The following is a 23,011-nucleotide window of genomic DNA, read 5'->3' as shown; positions in this document are numbered from 1 at the left end:
GGAGAACTGGCATCCTTGCTCGCTAGTGCAACGACCTCTAACTCCACCAGCCCATCCATCACAGCTCTCTTGATGTCCCTTTCAAGAGCTTCTCCGATACCTGAATACAATTCGTCCTTCCTACACCTGTCCAGCTGCTCAAAGGAAGGTTCCTCCACAAACTTTCACAAATCAAAAGTAGCCATAATTACAGTACCTTGTCAAAACACAATCCAGATCTCCTAAACCAGTTCTTATCCCACAGAAAATACCAAATGACGCTTACCAGTCCCAGAATGCACAAAAGTACAAACACCAAAATTCTGCAACCGAAAATCAATCCTTAGGATGGGAATGTGAGATCTCGGACGAGTCCCCAACAATGTTACCACCCCAAGTGTCTAGGGGTAAAGGGGTGTAACATTTAAGCGCTTTGAGAAGCCACCTTTAAAGGCACTATATAAAATAAAGTTTATTATTATTATTATTATTTAGGATCATTTTTGGAAGCAGGTGGGGTCTGGTGAGGGACTAGGAAGCGCAAGAACAAGGGTCAGTGCAAAAGTGAGGATTTTAAGGTGAGTAAGGGACTGGGTGTAATTGGAGACAATAACACACAGGGAGAGGGAGCTAGAGCAGTGCCGAAGAAAAGAAAATCACACACAAAATGGAGCTGGCTAGGAAGGTGAGGGAAAGCTGACCTGACTACAGAAGAAAACCCGAAACACACGGTCTTCAGCGCCTTCAACAGCCTAGCTAACCTCCCCTGACTCCCCAAAACCACACAAGACAAACAGCACTCACCCGTCCTAAACTAGTGTGACTAGTACAAGAATCAACAACGTGTGTGCAAAATGTACCCAACAACCTGAACTAACTCTGTACACAAAAATACAAGTGAACTACGAACACAAACGAGAGTAGACAAGTAACAGGGTAAAAAAACACAGGTTGATACAGTTACAAGTTTGGGCAAGGTAATGGCAAAATTAGGATAACACGCACAAACGACAGTACAAAGAGACAAACAGAAACCAACAAAACAGCAAAGCCAAAGCAAAATCAAAAGCCAAGCAGGATCCAAGTGAAACAAAAGGCCCCTTCCTTCTGAAAGCCTCCATGTTTTATACTGAATAAGATGAGCTGTGATTGGTCGGGAAGCTAATTGAAGATGATGTCATACGGAAACAGTGGTGCAATGATGAACCAATGGGGAAGGGAGAACAATCAAAGTCAGAAGTTTGGAACAACAACAAAAACACACAGACCACACACTGGGACGTTACAACTGAACAGAGTCCATGCAGACAATTCCAGCAGACGCCATTGTTGCCCCATTGCACGTTAATGACATTGCTGTAGATGGACTGCAAAGTTCAAATACAAACTGCATCGCAGTAGTCCCTATCAATTAGTAAAAAACGTGTTACGGACTCTGTGCAGACTGCAGCTGTCCACGTGCTGCCTTTGCAGAGACCTGACCTGGCATGATGCACTATAAACAGACACACGGGCCAAATGGCTCTTCTTGTTTTTAACTTGATTATCTTGCTGCCGAATGCCTCATTATCATCATCGCTATCTCCTGAGATCAGCACCTCTGAGACCGAGTTGCAAAGAATTAAATTTATTACCGTGCTCATCAGAGGTGAATGTCACATATGTGTGTCTGTTGCACCAGCTAGCTGTGAAAACCTCAGGTGAAAGCAGAAACAAGATTTGAACCGCATTATGAGATACGTGAGTGATCATAATTCGTCTCAAACCACGACAGCACATGATCTCTGTCTCCTTCAGTTCCCATTAGGCCTTAATTCCCATTACGAACTGGGGCACAGGGGCAGGAATTGGTACAGGACGCCATGACAGCATGCCCCCTCCCAGTCTTCTAACTTTAATTGGTTTAATTAAAGCACCGAAGCAGCCAGGGGAACTAAGAGATGAGCTGGAACAGGTAGAGTACAATATCGTGCACCACTGTGCCACAGTGGCAGACCAGCGGGGGCTGTGCAGAGCGATGATCTCCCCCCACACAGCACCAGGCCGTCACTGTGCTCTTGTGCTGCACTGCAGGGGCAAGGCTGAGACCTCTGTGTGGGAAACTCAGCTTCCCTAATCCTCCAAACAACCTGCTGAAGAGGCTTGGGCCATCACACCCACAGCGACAAGAACTGCAGAAGCCACAGATGACATCAGATACCCTCCCCCCCGCCTCTGCGAACAAGCACAGAGCACGCACATGTCCGTGGCCATCTCCCAAGACGGGACATGCGTGAGCAGAACCTCCAGGCGGTCCTGCCTTCTGGAGTCGCACACGGGTCCGAGGTGATGAGCAGCCACAGTTATCCTGCGGTCCTGATTGTGTACTTCAATCTGCCTGCAAGTTGAGAAGTGATGGTGGAGAACAGAGAGCCTGTTAACCGCCTGGTTTCAACACTAGAGAAGTGGCCTGTCACTCCGAGCACTGATGATGATGAAGAGGATGAGTGCAGTTTGAACAGTACAGGAAGTGGCCTGTCGGTCCCACAGTTGGGTATTTCCCTGCTGACGAGTGCAAAGTGCTGGTGTTGTTCTGGGTTTGGGGTGAGAGAGGGGTGAACAGTGTGAGAGAGGGGTGAACAGTGTGTGAGGGGTGTGTGAGAGGGGTGAACAGTGTGTGTGAGCTGTGAGAGAGGGGTGAACAGTGTGTGAGAGGGGTGAGAGAGGGGTGAACAGTGTGTGTGTGAGGGGTGAGAGAGGGGTGAACAGTGTGAGAGAGGGGTGAGAGAGGGGTGAACAGTGTGTGTGAGCTGTGAGAGAGGGGTGAACAGCGTGTGAGAGGGGTGAGAGAGGGGTGAACAGTGTGAGAGAGGGGTGAACAGTGTGTGTGAGCTGTGACAGAGGGGTGAACAGTGTGAGAGAGGGGTGAGAGAGGGGTGAACAGCGTGTGTGAGGGGTGAGAGAGGGGTGAACAGTGTGAGAGAGGGGTGAGAGAGGGGTGAACAGTGTGTGAGGGGTGAACAGTGTGTGTGAGGGGTGAGAGAGGGGTGAACAGTGTGTGAGGGGTGAGAGAGGGGTGAACAGTGTGTGTGAGCTGTGAGAGAGGGGTGAACAGTGTGTGTGTGAGGGGTGAGAGAGGGGTGAACAGTGTGAGAGAGGGGTGAGAGAGGGGTGAACAGTGTGTGAGGGGTGAACAGTGTGTGTGAGGGGTGAGAGAGGGGTGAACAGTGTGTGAGGGGTGTGAGAGAGGGGTGAACAGTGTGTGAGAGGGGTGAGAGAGGGGTGAACAGTGTTTGTGAGCTGTGAGAGAGGGGTGAACAGTGTGAGAGAGGGGTGAGAGAGGGGTGAACAGTGTGTGTGAGCTGTGAGAGAGGGGTGAACAGTGTGTGTGTGAGGGGTGAGAGAGGGGTGAACAGTGTGAGAGGGGTGAACAGTGTGTGTGTGAGGGGTGAGAGAGGGGTGAACAGTGTGTGAGGGGTGAACAGTGTGTGTGTGAGGGGTGAGAGAGGGGTGAACAGTGTGTGAGGGGTGAACAGTGTGTGTGTGAGGGGTGTGAGAGAGGGGTGAGGGGTGTGAGAGAGGGGTGAACAGTGTGTGAGAGGGGTGCAGAATCAGCTAGCGGGGTGCGAGCAGTTAAAGAACGCGCCTCCCTTCTGTCTCTCAGCTCCGGAGCAGCAGCCCTGAAGCTGAGCTGATCTGAGCAGCCCTGAAACCAGCTGGACGTCCCCAGCAGCGCCGTGGGCGAAGGGTGATGGCAGCGGGGACAGCCCACACCCACTGGAGAAACACGCTCTTGTCAGCACCTCCAGGGTGTTAGGAACACTTTCTCCCAGAACTGAGCTCGGCAGCGCTGTCGTTGCAGACACCTCTGCGTCTCAGTCTTCCCGGCGAAAGAGGTGGGGGTGTGGGAGACCCGCTCGTCTCTGCAGGTCCAGACCCGGCCGGCACCCCAGCGGGACGTTCCTGCCTCGCGAGAGCCAGCCGGAGGGCGTCCTGGTGAGGTGGGCGACGCCTCTGGACGGCCTGAGACATCACCTGTGGGAAGGGACGTCCTGCGGCCACGCGCCGCCTCAGGTATCCGTTGCCCCGGGGTACCGTGTTTCTGCCCAAGGCTCAGTTCAAAACAGAAAATTCATTCGTTCTCCTTCTGCAGTGTTAAATCCCAGAGGTTACTGGGGTTTTTTGTCTTCAAATAATATTACTTAATTAATTTATATTAATACTTCGTTTGACTCCCTATTGTTACTTGAAGAGGGTTAAGCCTTGCAAGTTCGTTAATTTTTATGATCTTTTTTGTATATTTGTTCATACTGTAGCACTCTCGGGTTCACGTGGGTATGCGCCCTCGCCGCTGCCGCCTCAGATCGGCCCCCCCACCGCTGGTGACTCGAGCCCGGGCCTCCAGCGTCACTCAACAGGGACCCAGCCCGTTGAGCCAAAGGGAAATCTCCCCTCAGCCCGCAATGTCTGCCGTATGCGTTACACTACTCTTGCACATATGCGTTGTTTTTTTCTCGCGTCAGCATCGGAAAAGCGTCGTGCCACCCCGCCTGTTAAAGCCCACAAGAAAGCTGCTTTTTTAAGATACTTGTGGTGTTGGGTGTCGTATCCTGGATGAAGTCTACCCGCTGTGAGGCTCCGATGTCAGCCTGGAGCGCAGAGTTTTTCTTTCTGGCTTCTGTTTCGCGCACAGCCCCCTCTGTCTGGCCCTGTGGTCACCGACTGGGCTGTCGCTCGCCTGCGCCCCGGTTTCTGAGCTGCCTGACCGAAGAAGTGAGATCAGTGGTTCTCGCCTGGCTGATGTGCGCACGGGGAACTCATCTGCCCGAGAGGGAGCTTGTTGGGACGGAGGAGGTGTCGAGCGAGTTAGAAAAAACCCTGACGCTGGAAAATCAAGACGTTTGCACAGTGAAAACAAAATTAAAGACGTCGATCCCTCTTGCTGGAGAGATTGAAAATGTGTTTTTTTTACAAAGGCGATGTGGTTAAGCTCTTCACAGGCCTCCACACAGTTTCCACGCAGAGCTGCGACCACGCGGTGCCCGCATCTGCGACACGCCGCGAGTCATTCGCGACCAAATAGAACACTTTTTTAAAAAAAGAGTCAAGTGAAAGATGACAGTGGTTGCAGGTCAGGGCGCCCCAGTGCCTCTGTCCCAGCATCTCTCTCGAGTCTCTTAAACAGGCCGAGCAAGCGGAGGGCTGTTGGAGCAGATCCCTGGTTGTCGCGGGGTAAAAGGCGTTACTTCACGGGCGCAGGGCGGTTTTCTCACACTGTAACCTGAGCTGTTACTCCGGGGTGCAGTGGGATTTCTCAAAAATCAAAATATTCCTTTTCCTAAAAGAGACATGGGTGGAACTGCCGGTGTTCTTTCTGCAACAGTGAGAGGACCACTGACACAGGACAGAGCAGAGACTCAGAACAGCCCTGACCCCCACAGCGCAGGACAGAGCAGAGACTCCAGAACAGCCCTGACCCGCACAGCGCAGACTGGAGCAGAGACTCAGAACAGCCTTTCTTACTGTGACAGATCAGTGCTGAAGTGATAATGAAGTTATTTGTCAGTGACGCATGTGCAGGTGGACCAGTAGCTCTGTATATGGCTCCAATGTTGTACAATAATCAATGCCCCGATCAGTACCTCTGGACATTCATTTATGGTTTGTTGAAGCTAAAGAGAAACAACTATTGATCAAGCTCTGCTGTGATTATAACCCTCTTCAGTTTCACAATGAAACCAGATTGACTAAGAGGTTTATATCACAGGAAAATTACACTCTCTGGTGAAACTGAGCTTTTGCTCTGAAGTTATTCAGAACGTTTTCTTGAAATAACTGTACTGGGGTCGTCTTCCCACGTGCTTCACTTCCCTGCTCTCCTCTCTCGGCGCTGTGCCTGGAGGTCAGGTCTGCTGGCCTGCTCTCTCCACAGTCCACAGTCCACAGCCACTGTGGGCAATGTGCTCCGGACACACACTCCAGCTCCCTGCCTCTCAGTCTGCACCCTGCAGGGACTACGCCCCCACGGGCTGCAGCTCCTCACGAGCTTCTAGGAGGGTGTGAGGAACTGTGCTGGAGGGCGGTGTGGTGGCTCTGTGGCTCAGGTTCTGCGCCTGTGGCTGGAAGGTTGCCGGTTTGTATCCCACAGCCGGCAGAGGAATCCTACTCTGTTGGGCCCCTGAGCAAGGCCCTTAACCCCAGCCGCTCCAGGGGCCCCGTATAAATGGCTGACCCTGCGCTCTGACCCCAAGCGTCTCTCCCTGTCTGTGTGTCTCATGGGAAAGTTGGGGTCTGTGAAAAGACAAATTCCTAACGTGAGAAATTGTACTGTGTATGGCCAATAAAGTGATCTTAGATCTTATCTTATCTTACTGTCTTGGAGAAACTCCTCGCTGGTCTGGTTACTGAGACACATTAATTCAGATTTCATCAACACACATACCTGCAGACATGTATGCACATACACACTCGTACATTCACACACACAGACACACACAGAGACACACAAAGCACTCACACACAGGCACACACAGACGCAGACACAGGTACAGAGCAGGAGAAACACGCCAAACCAGATCTTCAATTAGCAAGAAGCAGAAACCATTAATTTCCTGTGGGGTGGTGGGCTACAACAGGATGTGATGAAGATTGCAAATCCCCCCAGAACTCCTGCCTAAGCCCCCCTCGCTCTGTCTCTTTCTGATTAACAGAGTGCGCTGGGGCTAGATTGATCTAGGAGATAAGATTTCACACCACGACACCTCCTCCGGTCTGTTCCTGCCAAAACAGCAGAGTTCCTGTCAGGCAGAAAAAACTCCCGCCGTGCCCTCAGCGGTGAACTCTCCTGCCGTTTCGGGCGAGCCGAAACCGATCAGCTTCCCCATCACAGACAGGTCGCGTGCGAGATGTCTCCTCGATACCCAGGCCTTGCGCTCAGACAGAGCGGCGGGGCCTGTCCTTCAGCTCCCAGCCCACCTCCCCTGCCCGGAGTAAAACTGGTCTGGAGGAGGTGCCTGTCCCTCAGCTCGCAGGGGGACGCCCTTGCTCAAGCGCGCTCTCAGACTGAAAGGCTCTGCTCTCTGGTCCAGCTGCACTGCAGGCCGGGCTCCCAGCACTGCTGACAGCAAGGAGCGCAGGGCAGGCCCAGAGCAGTGGGCAGAACCGCAGCTCACAGCTGGCAGAGGACAGGAGGTGGTAGTTGACTGAGCCCAGGATCTCATCCAGCTGTTTCTCCGGAAAAAAACAGGGAATCCGCTCCTACGACATGGCTTTTCCCAGTCCAGACCAGAACCAGAGCTCTGTGGGTCCAGTTCTACAGCCCAGACCAGAACCAGAGCCCTGTGGGTCCAGGTCCACAGCCCAGACTAGAACCAGAGCTCTGTGGGTCCAGTTCTACAGCCCAGACCAGAACCAGAGCTCTGCGGGTCCAGGTCCACAGCCCAGACCAGAACCAGTCCAGCACCAGAGATCTGGCAACAAAATGTCCCTCCATCTCTTCCAGCTTCAGGTTTTAAGTCACTTTGGGGGGCAGGGGGGTCTGTTGGGCACAAAAACATTTCACCCCAAGACTATAAGCCAGCACCTGGATTTCCGCTAAGTAAGGCTGACTGGGTAAGTGTGGATCAAGGTTCCTGCAGCATGAATCTAAACATGATTATAGTCACAATAAATTTCATGAGTATAAAGCTTTATTTAACCAGATTAGTCAGCCTTCTCCCTCACTTCTCCCTCATGGCCATTCACACATATGGACAGCACATTGTATAGGGTGTACAGAGTAAAAACGTACATTAAATAGGGTAACACATTCCAGACTTTTACTGAATATTGTATAATTAAAAACAATATGTCAGATGCTATAATCTGATTTGATAACAAAAAGATCAGAAATATTGTCAGCTCTGGAATACCCTTTTGTCTGTTTGCTGTTATCCGTACGGTGCTGAATGAACTTCCATTTTAATATCCTTAATTGAACTGTCAATAAGCTTAATTGCACATCTGTCCCTAACTGTACACAGCTGTGTGACATGAATTTGCAACCTTATATGCATTACAAACGTTATAAAAGACAGAACGAAGCCTGATTGCATTTGCTAATGAAACAAAAAATGGCTGTCCCCATCACCAGGCCAGGATCCCCCTGAACCAGGAGAGGGATATTTGAATATTTTCACAAATGAACACTACAGGAAATGACAAAAAAGATTAACTCAGAGCTGTGCCTGCAAATTCCCTGCTGGCACTAGAGCCTGGAGCTTTCAGAACTCACAGAATTCATTCGTCATATACAGAGTGCACAGAAAACACAATCTTCACCTGCTACAACGAGTTTTCAACACGCAAAGCTTTGCTTAACAGTAACGTGCAACATGAATGATCTCAAGACAATGAGACAGGAGCAAAGGTGGGGAGTGTAGCGCCCCCTGCTGGTCTAAAGGGAGCCGTGCTTCAGTCCTGTCGTCCAGTTCTCCTTCTCCACTCAGAAGCTGGGAAGCTCTTCTGCTGTCTGCCCCTCCGTGATGCCCTTTGCCCCACACTCTCCTCTGGGCCCGTACTGCCCTCGTGGGAAAGGGGCGAGGAGATCTTGGGGTACGGGGATCACTGCGCTCCTCTACAGCGACTCGTGGGCGCCGTTGTCTTCATCGGGGAAGTCAGTGAACAGAGTGTTCTTCCGGTGCACCTGCATGAACGAGTCGGGGTGCGCCGTGGACCGGCGGGTGAAGCTCAGCAGGTGCTCCTCCAGGAAGGCGCTCTCTAGCACCAGCAGGAAGGACCTGCGGAACTTCTTCCGGAAGTCCTGGCACATGCACACGTACAGGATGGGGTTCATGCAGCTATTGAGGAAGCCCAGGCTGGCGGAGATGGTCGCTCCGTGCATCACTGCATCTACCCCTTTGAACTTCAATTCCAGGAGCTGGAAGATGTGGAAGGGCACCCAGCAGAAGAAAAAGGTCAGGATGACGGCCAGGATGACCCGGAAGGGCTTGAGGGACTTCTTCCTCTGGATGGTGTGGAAGCGGTAGCCGATGGCCACATAGGAGCAGATGATGATGATGAGAGGAAACAGGAAGCCCATGAAGAAACGGAAGAGAACCAGCTTGTTGTAGGCCTCAAGTCCAGACTCGTTATAGTAGCATACTGTCATATTGTGTTCATTAACTTTGGTGTCTCGGTAGGCCGCGAAGGGGATGCTGCAGCAGCAGGCCAAGACCCACACCAGCAGGCAGGCCACCTCCGCGCGGCGGGGGGTGCGCCGGTTGACCGCCCACACGGCGGCCATCACGGACAGGCAGCGGTCCAGGCTGATGATGGTGAGGAGGAAGATGCTGGCGAACATGTTGAGGACGATGACGAAGTTGTTGAGCCGGCACATGTCCCGGCCGAAGGGCCAGTGGAAGCCCATGGCGGTGTACGCGATGGTGAAGGGCAGGAAGGCGGTGAACAGGAAGTCGGCCACGGCCAGGTTGAGGAACCAGATGGTGTTGACCGTCTTCTTCATCTTGAAGCCGGTGATCCAGATGACCAGGCCGTTGCCGATGGTGCCCAGCACGAAGGCCAGGCAGTACATCATGACGGTGGCTATGATTATGAAGTACATGGTTGTGGCATGGCCTGCCTCATAATCATAATCATAATATTGTGAAGTGGGAGTGACAGTGGTGTAGTTCATTTTCAACTGCTCAGAGTCCTCCAGATGATCCTGCAACAACAGGGCAACAGCACAAACCAGCTCAAAACCCTGGACAGCAGCTCTCAAGCTCTGTGCAGACAAGCTACTGACCCGACACAACTGCACAGCTCGACCTGCAACCCTCTCCCCCCAGCCTTGTGTCGGACTGGGATCGGACGGTGAAAACAGCCACCGCCCTCGTCTTCATCGACGAGCTCCGCAGCCGATTCAGAATATCTGAAAGGAGGGGTTAGTCTCTCACTCTCTCAAAATAAAACAAAATAAAAGTGATGTGAGCCTTCTGCAGTGTTGGCTGGGGAGCTGATTCTTGGTAAAAGTAGCAAACCTGATGTAATCACCAGTCAGACCGAGACTGCACCTCAAGAAGGAACAGTGAAGAGCAGAACAGTGTGCCTCTGCAGTAACTGTAACGAACAGACTCACGTTCCTCCTGTACACAGGGGTCGGCACTGCTGCCTCACAGCTCTGGGCCCCTGGGTTCCATTCCTGAACTGTTGTCTGCGTGATGTTCGTATGCTCTCCTTAGTTTGGTGTGAGTGAGTGTGTCTGTGTGTGCGTGTCTGTGTGTGTCCTGTGATGGACTGGTGTCCTGTCCAGGGTGTGTGAGTGTGTGTGTCCTATGATGGACTGGCGTCCTGTCCAGAGCGTATCCTGCCTTGCGCCTGTTGCTTGCTGGGAGAGGCTCCAGCTCCCCTGTGACTCTGTCCTCGATAAAGTGGTTAGAGGACAAGTGGGCGGATGGTATAATTGTTCCTGGACAATTCCTGATCTCTCTGGGTGGGCAGTAGGGGGCTCTGCTGTCTTTGTCGTAGCTCTGCGGTGTACTGCCAGAGTGCTCAGTGTGGAGTCCAGGCAAGATTAACACTTGATACAGTTTTTGTACATTTTAACCAACTGAGTTTCTAAATCACAAAGTTAAAAAACAGCAGCAAGTGAAATGAAATCAAAGAGAAAAGGGAACTGAAACTCCCTGGGCAGCGTGATTGTGTATAACTTGAGCCTGAAGACTGTTTTGTCCTCAGGGCTGAGTGTCCCTGAGGTCTCCCGCAGTTTTCTTCTTCATCGCCCCTCACCCTCTGCAGCAGAGCTTACAGGCACAGCCCTGCTCCTTTTACTGCTCTAAGGCTCTTGTATTGTGCACTGCGGAAAACCTGCAGACTAAATCTTTAAAACACAGTGTGCACTCAGAGGGAGGTCAGAGGAATTGATACTACTGACACTACTACTGATACTACAGCTGTTACTGCCACTACTACTGATACTACAGCTGTTACTGCCACTACTACTGATACTACAGCTGTTACTGATACTACAGCTGTTACTGCCACTACTACTGATACTACAGCTGCTACTACTGATACTACAGCTGTTACTGCCACTACTACTGATACTACAGCTGCTACTACTGATACTACAGCTGTTACTGATACTACAGCTGTTACTGCCACTACTACTGATACTACAGCTGTTACTGATACTACAGCTGTTACTGCCACTACTACTGATACTACAGCTGCTACTACTGATACTACAGCTGTTACTGCCACTACTACGGATACTACAGCTGTTACTGATACTACAGCTGTTACTGATACTACAGCTGTTACTGCCACTACTACTGATACTACAGCTGTTACTGCCACTACTACTGATACTACAGCTGCTACTACTGATACTACAGCTGTTACTGGCACTACTACTGATACTACAGCTGCTACTACTGATACTACAGCTGTTACTGCCACTACTACTGATACTACAGCTGTTACTGATACTACAGCTGTTACTGCCACTACTACAGCTGTTACTGATACTACAGCTGTTACTGCCACTACTACGGATACTACAGCTGTTACTGATACTACTACTGATACTACAGCTGTTACTGATACTACAGCCGTTACTGCCACTACTACTGATACTACAGCTGTTACTGATACTACAGCTGTTACTGCCACTACTACTGATACTACAGCTGTTACTGATACTACAGCTGTTACTGCCACTACTACTGATACTACAGCTGTTACTGATACTACAGCTGTTACTGATACTACTACTGATACTACAGCTGTTACTGATACTACAGCTGTTACTGCCACTACTACTGATACTACAGCTGTTACTGCCACTACTACAGCTGTTACTGATACTACAGCTGTTACTGCCACTACTACTGATACTACAGCTGCTACTACTGATACTACAGCTGTTACTGCCACTACTACTGATACTACAGCTGCTACTACTGATACTACAGCTGTTACTGCCACTACTACTGATACTACAGCTGTTACTGATACTACAGCTGTTACTGCCACTACTACTGATACTACAGCTGTTACTGATACTACAGCTGTTACTGCCACTACTGCTGATACTACAGCTGTTACTGATACTACAGCTGTTACTGCCACTACTACTGATACTACAGCTGTTACTGATACTACAGCTGTTACTGCCACTACTACAGCTGTTACTGATACTACAGCTGTTACTGCCACTACTACTGATACTACAGCTGTTACTGATACTACAGCTGTTACTGCCACTACTACTGATACCTACAGCTGCTACTACTGATACTACAGCTGTTACTGATACTACAGCTGTTACTGCCACTACTACTGATACTACAGCTGCTACTACTGATACTACAGCTGTTACTGCCACTACTACAGCTGTTACTGATACTACAGCTGTTACTGCCACTACTACTGATACTACAGCTGTTACTGATACTACAGCTGTTACTGCCACTACTACTGATACTACAGCTGCTACTACTGATACTTCAGCTGTTACTGCCACTACTACTGATACTACAGCTGTTACTGATACTACAGCTGTTACTGCCACTACTACAGCTGTTACTGATACTACAGCTGTTACTGCCACTACTACTGATACTACAGCTGCTACTACTGATACTACAGCTGTTACTGATACTACAGCTGTTACTGCCACTACTACTGATACTACAGCTGCTACTACTGATACTACAGCTGTTACTGCCACTACTACGGATACTACAGCTGCTACTATTGCTATTACTGCCACTGATATTGCTGCTTGATTATTGATACTACTTCCACTACTTATACCACTGTCACCGCTACTGATACAGCTCCTGATAATACTAATGCTGCTACTACTGATACTTACTCTGATACTGCTACCGGTGCTGCTTTTACTAACTGCTACTGATCTGTCCCACTTTCAGTGACACTGTACCTCAGCCGGCCACAGCTGGTCACAGCTGGCCAGCTGCTCTGACACACAGCCAAGCCGTGAGCACCAGGCGTCCAGCTCTCAGCTCAACACGACAGACGACACTAAGCCTAGCTCTTCGGCAGTGAGCCACAGGTCTTGAAAGGGCGGGGCCCTGGGCTTTCAGACACGGAAAAGGACTGGGAATGCATGCTACAGCCCCGCCAGCTCAGACTCCCTGGGCAATAGCGCTGCTCTCCCCCTCTCGAACCCTTGACTGGCCGGGTCAAGCAGGGGTTCACCCATCTCCCATGTCCTGTCTTTCACTGCGGAGCTGCTGTCCAGGAAGTGGACAACAATGAGCTCGAGGCCTGGGGGAGCTGTGGGCCGTGAGAGACCCTCCTGTCTCACCTCTCCCTGCCCCCCCTGTGCACCCCGACACGAGCCCCGATCGCGCTGTTTTGAGACATCTGACCTCTCTCGGCTTTCAGCTGCTGTAATTCTCGTTTCTGCGGCTCCAGCCCTGACGTCCGAGGACCAGACTGTGCTAGTTTCTGTCTGAGTCCGCATCTGAGCACCAGCAGCACGAAAGCTTCGTCCCTAATTAACCAACAAGCTCATAAGAAATGAATTCACACCCTTACAGTGTCGAAGTGCACTAAAAACCAATGCTCCAATCTAAGCCACACTTCTGTTTCACTAGTGATTCAGAGATTCACGGGGAAATACAATAGTGAGTTGGTGCTCCCCAGGATACTTGCCAACACAGATTACGAGTTGTTTTGTGCACCGTAGAAGGCTTTGATAAAATGTGTGCACATATGAATGTCTTACTTCGGGTGATGCACGAAACGTGACAAAAAGGGAGAGGATAGGAGGAAAGAGATTAAGGCAATTCAGAAAAAAATTTAGACAAGCCAATTAATGCAAAAAAGTTGTCTTTGTATGTGCACTTTAAATGCATGCAGAAATAAATTCATTTAAGAGCTCGTGATGCACAGATGTGTGTTACTCACTCTTTGCCATAAGGAACAAATATAGACGTCTATATGACGATATAGAAACCCAGGCAGTGGTCCCCTCACCTGCGGGTTTCTGGGAAGGTGTGGCCCCCAGCTCCAGCGCCGTGGTCAGTGCCCCCGAGTTCAGCCCCTCTGCCCCGTGCCTCCAGCCCTCTCACTGCGCCCGTGACAACGCAGCGACTGCACTGCACCGGCTCCTCTGCAGCCAGTTCCTGTTCACGCAGAAAAAAAAAAGAAGAAGTGAAAAAAAAGCTTCCTCCACTCATTGGCAAACAGGAGGCAGAGCACCACAGCAAGAGCTTTCTTAGAAGCACCGGGGCTCGCCTCAGGCGAAGGCTGCCCAGTGGTCAGAGCTTCAGGGACCGTCGGCCGAAGAGGGAAATATTCTGTTCCCAGCACTGCGATTCCCCACAGACAGGACTCCAGACGCTCACATCCAGCAGCAGCCTGAACGGGTTCTTGGCTCCGTGTCTCCCGGTGAGATTTCCCTGCAGATATGGCTTCCTTTATTTTGTTGCCCGGAGCGCGGCAAAGTCTAGCTCGGGCTATTCCTTCTTGCATTCTGCAGGATTTGTCCCGTTTATCATGGGGCAAGAATCCGAGGTTAGGAGTGACTCCTCCTAGTTAAGTCCATCTGGAATCCTTTTTGGGGATTTTGCTCCATAACGGAATTTCCCTGGCTGCCTGCCCGGGCTGGACAGAAGGAGCTGGGCGCTTTCCAGAGCCCGACGCCTCCTGCTCCCTCAGCGCCGTTCCCCTGAGGGCGAGCAGCTCACCAAACACACACACAAAACAGGACTGTCCAGCTGGGATTTGGGAAGCTGGCTCCTCTTCCCCGCCTGTCTTTAGTTCCAAGGGGTCGGACTCGGAGCTGTTTGCCCGCTGGGAATGCAGGTCTTGGACAGCCTGGCAGAGGCAGGAGTCAGAACACGGGGCATCGGAGAGCTCCCGCTCCCAGTGCAGACCCTCACCTCATCTCTAAATCCAGGCAAGGCCTGTGCCCTCAGACGACTCCACGGGCCTCTGGACATGTCCCAGCGCTGAGCCCTGGGTATCAGACGCTTCAGGCCTATAGAGCAACACTGATCCTTAACACCTGGAAATAATACCGCAATCAAGCTAGGGGAAAGGATGCTCAACCCTAACACTTGTGAGGCTAACTGAGGCTTAGTTGGAGCAGCTTATCCCTCCTCCGCAGGTCTTAATTGGCTCATTGGATTTGAAAGAGACCTTCGGACCCTGCTGGACTGCCTGTGGCCCCATGAGGCTGCAGACAATGAGGCCCCTGAGTTCCGATGTGAAAGAAACTGTAGCTGGACTTCTGTCAGTCTCAGAGCAATCTCTTCAACACACTGCACACACACAACAAATATCACACACTCAACAAGCACCGCACACACTCAACAAGCACCACACACGCAACAAATGTCACACACACACGCACCACAAACCTCACACATACGCACTACAGCTCATGGAGTTCAGAAGAAGACCAGAGTTGCTCATTCTTCCTGGCAATAAGTGGCTTAAAGGTCTTCTAATGAATTAAGTCATGTCAGATACTGCAAATATCTGAAAAGGGCAGGCAAACCTGCTGTCAACAAAACCACTCAATAAGTAACCACTGTTTCTGTTATGACTGTCTGTGCTCATATTATACACTGCAAACTACTGATGAGGCAGAATAAAACAAGTGTACTTCATATTACAATATCTTTTACATAACAGGTCTGTGGGTCTGTGCAACAAGGCCTCTGTTGTAGAAGAGAACACGGCAGCTCATTGTAAAACCTGGAGCGGATTAGACAGCTGGGAATCTGACTGACAGCATGGTAAAACCTGGAGCGGATCAATTTTAAATTGCTTCAATTTAGAGGCTGTGTTTGATTTTCGCCATTCCCTCCAGCACAACGTTGCCAAGCTCTCCTCCTGGTCTCTATATCCGACAGGGAAGAACCAGTGGAGAGGGCAGCCAAATTGAAGGATTTGGGGACTGTTCCGGACAGCAAGTTATATTTTGGGGCAAACATTCATTCTATTTTCAAAACAGGGCGACAGTGTCCATTTTCCTTGAAGGATGAACAGGAAGCTTAAACATTTTAAAGCTAACAGTTAGCTGTTGATCGGTCTTTTATGGCGTCTGTTTTGACTCTTGCCCTGGTTGGCTGCTCTGACAGTGAGCGCAGGCTGGAGAGTACGCCCCTGCTGCTGGTCTTTCAGCCCTTCGCCACCAGGCTCCTCCTAGTGGACTGGTCCCGACCCCCTACTCCCCTCAGAGCGCAGGTACAGATTTCCCCATTTAAGAACAAACAGGTTCAGGTTTTCACTTATACCACCAGCTATAACCGTGCTCCACAGATTGTCTTGTTCATGTTTATGTGCTTATCTGCTTTGTCATTTGGGACCAGTAGGGGGCGCTCACCCTGCGGTCTGTGTGGGTCCTAATGCCCCAGTATAGTGATGGGGACACTGTGCTGTAAAAAAGGCACCATCCTTTGGATGAGATGTAAAACCAAGGTCCTGACTCTTTGTGGTCATTAAAAATCCCAGGGCGTTTCTCGAAAGGAGTAGGGGTGTTACCCCGGTGTTCTGGCCAAATTTTCCCCCTGGCCTTTACCAGTCACCCCCCTCTCTGAACTGGCTCCATCACTCTGCTCTCCTCCCCACTGAGAGCTGGTGTGTGGGGAGCGGACTGGTGCATCATCCAGGTGGGGCTGCACACTGGTGGTGGTGGAGGGGATCCCCATTACATGTAAAGCGCTTTGAGTGGAGTGTCCAGAAAAGCGCTATATAAGTGTTAGGAATCTGTATTAATTATTATTATCGAAAGAATTGCTCTCAGCTAAGTGAATCGCCTCTGTGTGTCTCCTGCTGGGGTGTGTGGGTCAAGGAGCTGGTGCACATGTCGGGAATTCATTTCAGTCTTTTTTACTCTCTGTACACACACTCAAATAGATTTACTGAACACAAACACAACTGGTCCTAACACTTGTAGAGCGTTAAAGATAAGATGCTTTGATATGATGTTAACTGGCTTAGAGAGAAAAACACTATTTTTGGCCGTTTTCATCACTTCACATCGCTGTAGGAAGGCAGCTGTTTTTACCTCGTGTTTTAAATAGCTGTGACGGTATGCTTGGGCCCAGAGTAACACAGGACCGTGTTTACAGTTTGTTTGCTGGTTAAATGGTTAACACTTCTTCAGGCTGCAAAGCTCGCTGCGCAGACACATCGACAGTTTCTTGAAACAGAACCACCTTAATGTTAATTTACACGCAGATCATCACAAGCAAAACCCTGTTAGTGCCCAGTCAAGAGCAGTGGATCAGCACTCTACCACATTAACCCCTCTCTCTCTCTCAGTGCAGTGTTCATGTACTGGAGTGTCCAGTCAGTGTGTCTGTATTAACCCCTCTCTCTCTCAGTGCAGTGTTAATGTACTGGAGTGTCCAGTCAGTGTGTCTGTATGAACCCCTCTCTCTCTCAGTGCAGTGTTCATGTACTGGAGTGTCCAGTCAGTGTGTCTGTATTAACCCCTCTCTCTCTCAGTGCAGTGTTAATGTGCTGGAGTGTCCAGTCAGTGTGTCTGTATTAACCCCTCTCTCTCTCAGTGCAGTGTTAATGTACTGGAGTGTCCAGTCAGTGTGTCTGTATGAACCCCTCTCTCTCAGTGCAGTGTTCATGTACTGGAGTGTCCAGTCAGTGTGTCTGTATTAACCCCTCTCTCTCAGTGCAGTGTTAATGTACTGGAGTGTCCAGTCAGTGTGTCTGTATGAACCCCTCTCTCTCTCAGGGCAGTGTTCATGTACTGGAGTGTCCAGTCAGTGTGTCTGTATGAACCCCTCTCTCTCTCAGTGCAGTGTTAATGTACTGGAGTGTCCAGTCAGTGTGTCTGTATGAACCCCTCTCTCTCTCAGTGCAGTGTTCATGTACTGGAGTGTCCAGTCAGTGTGTCTGTATTAACCCCTCTCTCTCTCAGTGCAGTGTTAATGTGCTGGAGTGTCCAGTCAGTGTGTCTGTATTAACCCCTCTCTCTCTCAGTGCAGTGTTAATGTACTGGAGTGTCCAGTCAGTGTGTCTGTATGAACCCCTCTCTCTCTCAGTGCAGTGTTAATGTGCTGGAGTGTCCAGTCAGTGTGTCTGTATTAACCCCTCTCTCTCTCTCAGTGCAGTGTTCATGTACTGGAGTGTCCAGTCAGTGTGTCTGTATGAACCCCTCTCTCTCTCAGTGCAGTGTTGATGTTTGGCTCGTGATGAGGTTGTGATGGAGGTGTTTACAAGCTGCAGCTGGAAGGAAACCACTGTGGGGGTGTGGGGGTGTGGGGGGTGTCAGGCACGTGTGCAGTTGTCAAGAACACAGCAGCTTCACACCTGATAAGCAGTAGCATCACAAACCCCAAAAAGAAGGTGGAAGAGGTGACCCCCCCCCACCTCAAGCCTCAGAAACACAGACACTCCCCCCCTCGCTGCCTCACACACATGCACAGTGGCACGTACACACACACCTCCACGTGCACACACACACACACACACCCCAGAGGCACCGCACGTGTGATGGAAGATCGAGGGGCTGGGAGGGCAGTCTGGGGGCTGTGCAGGGTTTTGGAGGTGATGAACGCACACGAGACTCACGGCACTCCTGACAGCTGTACAGCACAGCAGAAGGAAAGGCTCACGGGTTCGAACGAGAGGAGCCGTTCAGCCCAGCCGGCTCGTGGGGTCCGTGCTTGTTCCAGCGCCCCCTCGTAGGCTCGAACCCCGACTGTTTTCAGAACCATCTCTTTACTTCAGGCAGCGGAGGCCCCTGAGGTGTCCGTGTCCTGAAACGGGCTTCTTCCTGGCCCGATGGGCCACAGTCCTCAGAGCAGCGGTGAGAGGGACAGGCTGAGGGATCTTATCAGGACGACCCGCGATCAGCTCCAGCGCCGAGCAGGACCGAGCCGGGCTCTCGACGAGAACCTCAGCCCAATCGCAGTCCGACAGTGAAACCCAGAGCGCTCTTCCGCGAGAGCGGGGACCTTCCACCCCCACTCTTCAGAGTTGCAGGGACGGGTTCATGACCCAGGGCTTGGAAATAAGTGTTCTGAAGGAGGCCCGACCTGAGCACGAACCGAACCGAGCCCAACCCAGGACAAACCTGAGCGTGACCCGTGCCTGAACTGGGCCCAACGCAAGCAAACTGAGCCTGACCCTAGCCCGACCCGAGCCCGACCCGAGCCCAACCCGAGCCCAACCCGAGCCCGACCCGAGTTCAACTCGGGACCGACCCAAGCCTGGCAGCATCTCCAGCTGAGATCACAGCCTCCCGATCCTGATTCTTGTTCAATTCCTGTCTTTCCCACGTGTGCAGGATTGCACAGGCCAGCAACCTCCAGAGTCCAGGTCAAGCCGAGAGCTGCAGTGATGGAGTCGGACAAGTGGTCACTCTGCCCACCCTCCTGACCCGCAAGGGCAGCTGTGATGCCGGTCCAGGTTCGAGCTCGGGTGCCATGACAACCACAGAGGCTGCAGGATCCACATTCATCCAGAGAGACTCCAAAGCAGCCTGGGACGTTCCTCCTTATAGGGGACAGGAAGAAAGAATCTTGCTGAGGCCTCGACGGTCCAGCCTCCCAGGCATCACTTCCTGCTTCCTGCTTCCTGTTTCAGCCAGGGTGGCACTGCAGTGCGGTGTGGTGTGGTGCTGTGTGTGCGTCAGCGTGGGGACGAGTCAGGAGAGAGCTGCTGACACAGACCTCCCCACTACCGGATATGACTTTTGTTATAGAGCAAGGTGCATCTTTTAAATCTGAGATTGTCAAGGCTGTTGATGAAGGTTGTCTTCCCCCTGTGTGGAGTGTAAGAGTGCGACTGCATGTGGCCATGAGTGTGCCTGATTGTGAGAACATATGCACCAGTATGACTGAGTGTGCACAGGCCAGTGAGTGAGTGTGACTGTGGAGGAGGCTGGCTTGCATCACCTCAGAGATAGGGCTGCACGTCTCTGTCAAACCAAACCACATGGTTTTTAGTTCTAAGCTATAACCAGGGGCAGTCACAGCCAGGAGGGCAGAGCAGTTTTGGGGGACTAGGGGGACCCCAAAAACACCTATGCTGTGCAAAAATAAAAAGAAGAAAAACACTTCTACCCCCACAGATGGAGACCTGGTCCAGTACAGACATCCAGACACTTTTCAGACGGCATCAGGGCCAAATCAAATTTCCTCTCCACGCATGTGTGGTTTCTGAACAACGGAACTTCTGATGCGAAACCTTTGGCTGAACACTGAAACCGTACATCGGTTGTAGGCTTGGAATTCCTCTTCAATTTCACCCAGAAAACAACATCCCTCCACCACTGAAATAAACTGAGACACACCGGGCCAGACAGGACCCTGCTGGCCTCGCCCACCCAGCGCCGAGCTGGGGGTCTCCAAGTCATCCAGCCCTCCCAGAGCTCGCTTGGCACACTAGCAGCTAAAGCCCAAACACTTCCCCGGGCCACAGTCCAACCCAGCTGCTCCGCTCCGGGCCTCACCACCCGCAGGCCCGCGCCACACAGGCTGGAAATCAGGACAGGGGGCAAGCGGCCCAGCTGGATGTCACCCCCCGCGCCCCCGGGGGGGCTGGTTAGATCAAACCCCAGCCAGTGCTGCGCGGCGCGGCACGGCATATGGTGCTCAGAAGCAATACTGGTCGGGAGGTCCTGATTTCCCACCTGTCTGAAAAAAAGCACGTGGGATTTCTACTAAAAAACTGAATCTCGTGGAAAAGAAATAAACTACAAAAAGAGTCTGCCTGCTTTTGTAGTTTCATAAAAACACATCCCGCACTAGAGGAAAAAAAAAGCTTTGTCATCCTGTGGCTGTGGTCGAGCATGTTTGCGATAACTTTACCAGATTCGGGTGTTTTCTCTCCAGGCTGAGCCCTCGGCGGTTGTTTCTCAAGACGACAAGCTTTGCTTATTTTGGAAAATGGATTCTTGACTCAGTCCCTTCTTTGTTTTTCTGAGGGATCTCGCTTGAAATAAATAAAATGGAAGACAAAACGTGGCCTCTGTCACCTCTAAAATGGATTTTGAGACTGGTACCAACATTCCTTGACACAGCTCCAGTCCCCCTGCTTCGTCTTTCAGTCAGGGTCAGCTGACTGTTGACTGCCGGAACGGCGGTGGGAATGTTTCCCTTACTGGGTCAAAACAAGTAACCCCACTGGAAATCGTGAAAGGGTTAACGTTGTTTGAAGTTAAAATACGGTGAGGTACACCTTTGATAAAACGTTAAAAAAAGGACAACAGGTGGAGCAAAACCAACATTAATCTAAAGAAAACCTGACCCTTCCTCACGCTGCAGAGAATCCGGTATTTTTTAGCTACAGTTTTGTTTTTTACCTCCCTATACCGCAACTACTGCATTTTCGCAAGTTTTATCATCATGAAACAGAAAACGGGTGAAACATGAAATAGAAACAGCGCTCGTCGGTTCTGTACCTACTTTTAGCTTCAAATCTAAAACTAGCTAAACCGTTCGCTTTGCTTGCTGCTTTTAGTTTCTTTGCGGATGCGAAGTAAGCTTTTTTCCTGAATGGAAAACTTGAACTTGAACTTGAACTTGAACTTTATTGCCATATGTAACCGGTACTGGTACAATGGAATTCTTACTTACAGAAAGTCTCTCGATTGTAAAACAAGTGTAAAAAACAAGACAAAGTGCAAACAGTGCATCAAGACAATGTACAAACAGTAGACAGTGTGCAAGTAAACATGTAGACAGTTTGAATGTAAACAATACAGACGTGTAAACAACGACTGGAGATGTGCAATAGATAAGAAATCCCAAAGAGGTAGATGGTGATGGTGTAGGTGTGGTCCGAGGGGGATGGCTAAATGTGTTCGCCAATCTCACACGTTTTACTGGTAGGGAAGAAAGCAACATTAAAACAACCAAGATTACTGAGCTGTGGGTTATGAAACGCAACACAGATCTACAAATTATAAAAAAAAGTATTGCTCAATGTGACGCATATTGAGCAGAAGGGGCGTGTAGTTTAACCCAGTAACCTGTGATTTTTGCTACTTGGATATGTGTTCAGTCAAAAAGCATCTGATAATACTCTGTTAATGCAACCTGACCACAAGAGAAAAGCAATCTTTTAACACATCCTTCCTTCCCAACATTTTAAAATATATATATATAGTTCTTAAAGTTTAATCTGTGGTTAATTGCAAAACTGTTTTCCACTTAAATTGAACCTCTGACAGCTGAGTCAAAAACAAATATCTCGTTCCCGATTTCTGCCATTAGCCACTTAGCAACTCATCCCTCTCCACCCCGCCTCCCTGTTTCTAACCAATCGCGTAGAACATTGATTCCCCTCAGCCAATTAACTGCTAGGAGGCACCTTGCCAATGGGCGGGGCCCGAGGCTCATATTTCTTCCCTATTGGGAGGAAATAAGGAGGCTGATCCTTTGAGTGACGTTGGCATCTCGTATTGGCTGCTTGGATGTCATTCTGGCTCGGATTGCTTGAATGTACAGAAGCCTTAATTGACCCAAGAAAGTGCTTTAATTGATTATTTGAATTTTGTTTTTTCACGAGTTTGAGTTTTTTTTTTCCATTTACAAAATACGACGGTTAAAGCTCCGACGTGTTTAAGAGATGGGAACTAACTGTTCAAATGAATCCAACAGTTATTAAGTCAATGGAGGGTTTGATCTGGAGCCACTGTCACGAACCAAGAGGCAGCCGACGGTGGTCTCTGGCTGCAGGGTGTCAGGAGATCCATTTCTGAAGACCCATAAACTCATTCATTCAGTGATAATGAATCAAATCAGATGCTTCCGCGGCGTTTCTGATCTTTACATTGCTGACTTGAGCCACGGTGACCTTTAAACTCGGGATCACTCCAGTGCCACCCCCTCTACAAACCCCCGCTCCTCTCCAGACAGTTTTATCTTGCCTAACTCTGTTCAAGAACAGTCACCGAATGATGGAAAATGTGTGACCCGTTTATATAAAAACAGAGACGTTTCTTTGTACTTGCCCACGCCCCCTTGTGAGAATCGTAATAAATACACTCGTCGTTTTCTGGTACTCCACACTGGCGGACCCGTTCTGCTCGCCGACTATTCGAATAAAAAGAAGCTCG

At 50.3% G+C, this 23,011-nt stretch overlaps 1 protein-coding gene across 3 annotated transcripts; it reads right to left on the bottom strand.

Annotated features, from left to right (window-relative positions):
- Nucleotides 1–7,628: 7,628 nt before the first annotated feature.
- Nucleotides 7,629–14,466, bottom strand: LOC148640370 (chemerin-like receptor 1). Of its 3 annotated transcripts, none has more exons than XR_015930662.1 (3): nt 13,948–14,465; nt 8,251–9,661; nt 7,629–8,210 (listed from the first exon to the last, which is right to left on the bottom strand). XR_015930662.1 is itself a non-coding variant. In XM_088621306.1 (3 exons), the coding sequence occupies exon 3, from the start codon at nt 9,629–9,631 to the stop codon at nt 8,573–8,575; it is 1,059 nt and encodes a 352-aa protein (XP_088477432.1). In that variant the 5' UTR covers nt 9,632–9,661; nt 13,948–14,096; nt 14,319–14,466; the 3' UTR covers nt 7,629–8,572. The 3 variants fall into 3 exon arrangements, 2 of the variants coding, with proteins under 2 accessions (XP_088477432.1, XP_088477431.1); XM_088621306.1 differs by having other exon boundaries at nt 7,629–9,661; nt 13,948–14,096; nt 14,319–14,466; XM_088621305.1 differs by having other exon boundaries at nt 7,629–9,661.
- Nucleotides 14,467–23,011: the final 8,545 nt, after the last annotated feature.

This window comes from Lepisosteus platostomus, chromosome 26 (genome assembly GCF_059453375.1).
Source record: "Lepisosteus platostomus isolate fLepPlt1 chromosome 26, fLepPlt1.hap1, whole genome shotgun sequence".
In the NCBI taxonomy this organism is placed as follows: Eukaryota; Metazoa; Chordata; class Actinopteri; order Semionotiformes; family Lepisosteidae; genus Lepisosteus; species Lepisosteus platostomus.
Note: the sequence above shows the minus strand (reverse complement) of the source record. Positions and strands in the feature narration are given on the sequence as shown.

Bases quoted from the DNA above. Each gene is read 5' to 3' on its own strand.
- LOC148640370 (XM_088621306.1), bottom strand. From the start codon at position 9,631: ATGAACTACACCACTGTCACTCCCACTTCACAATATTATGATTATGAT.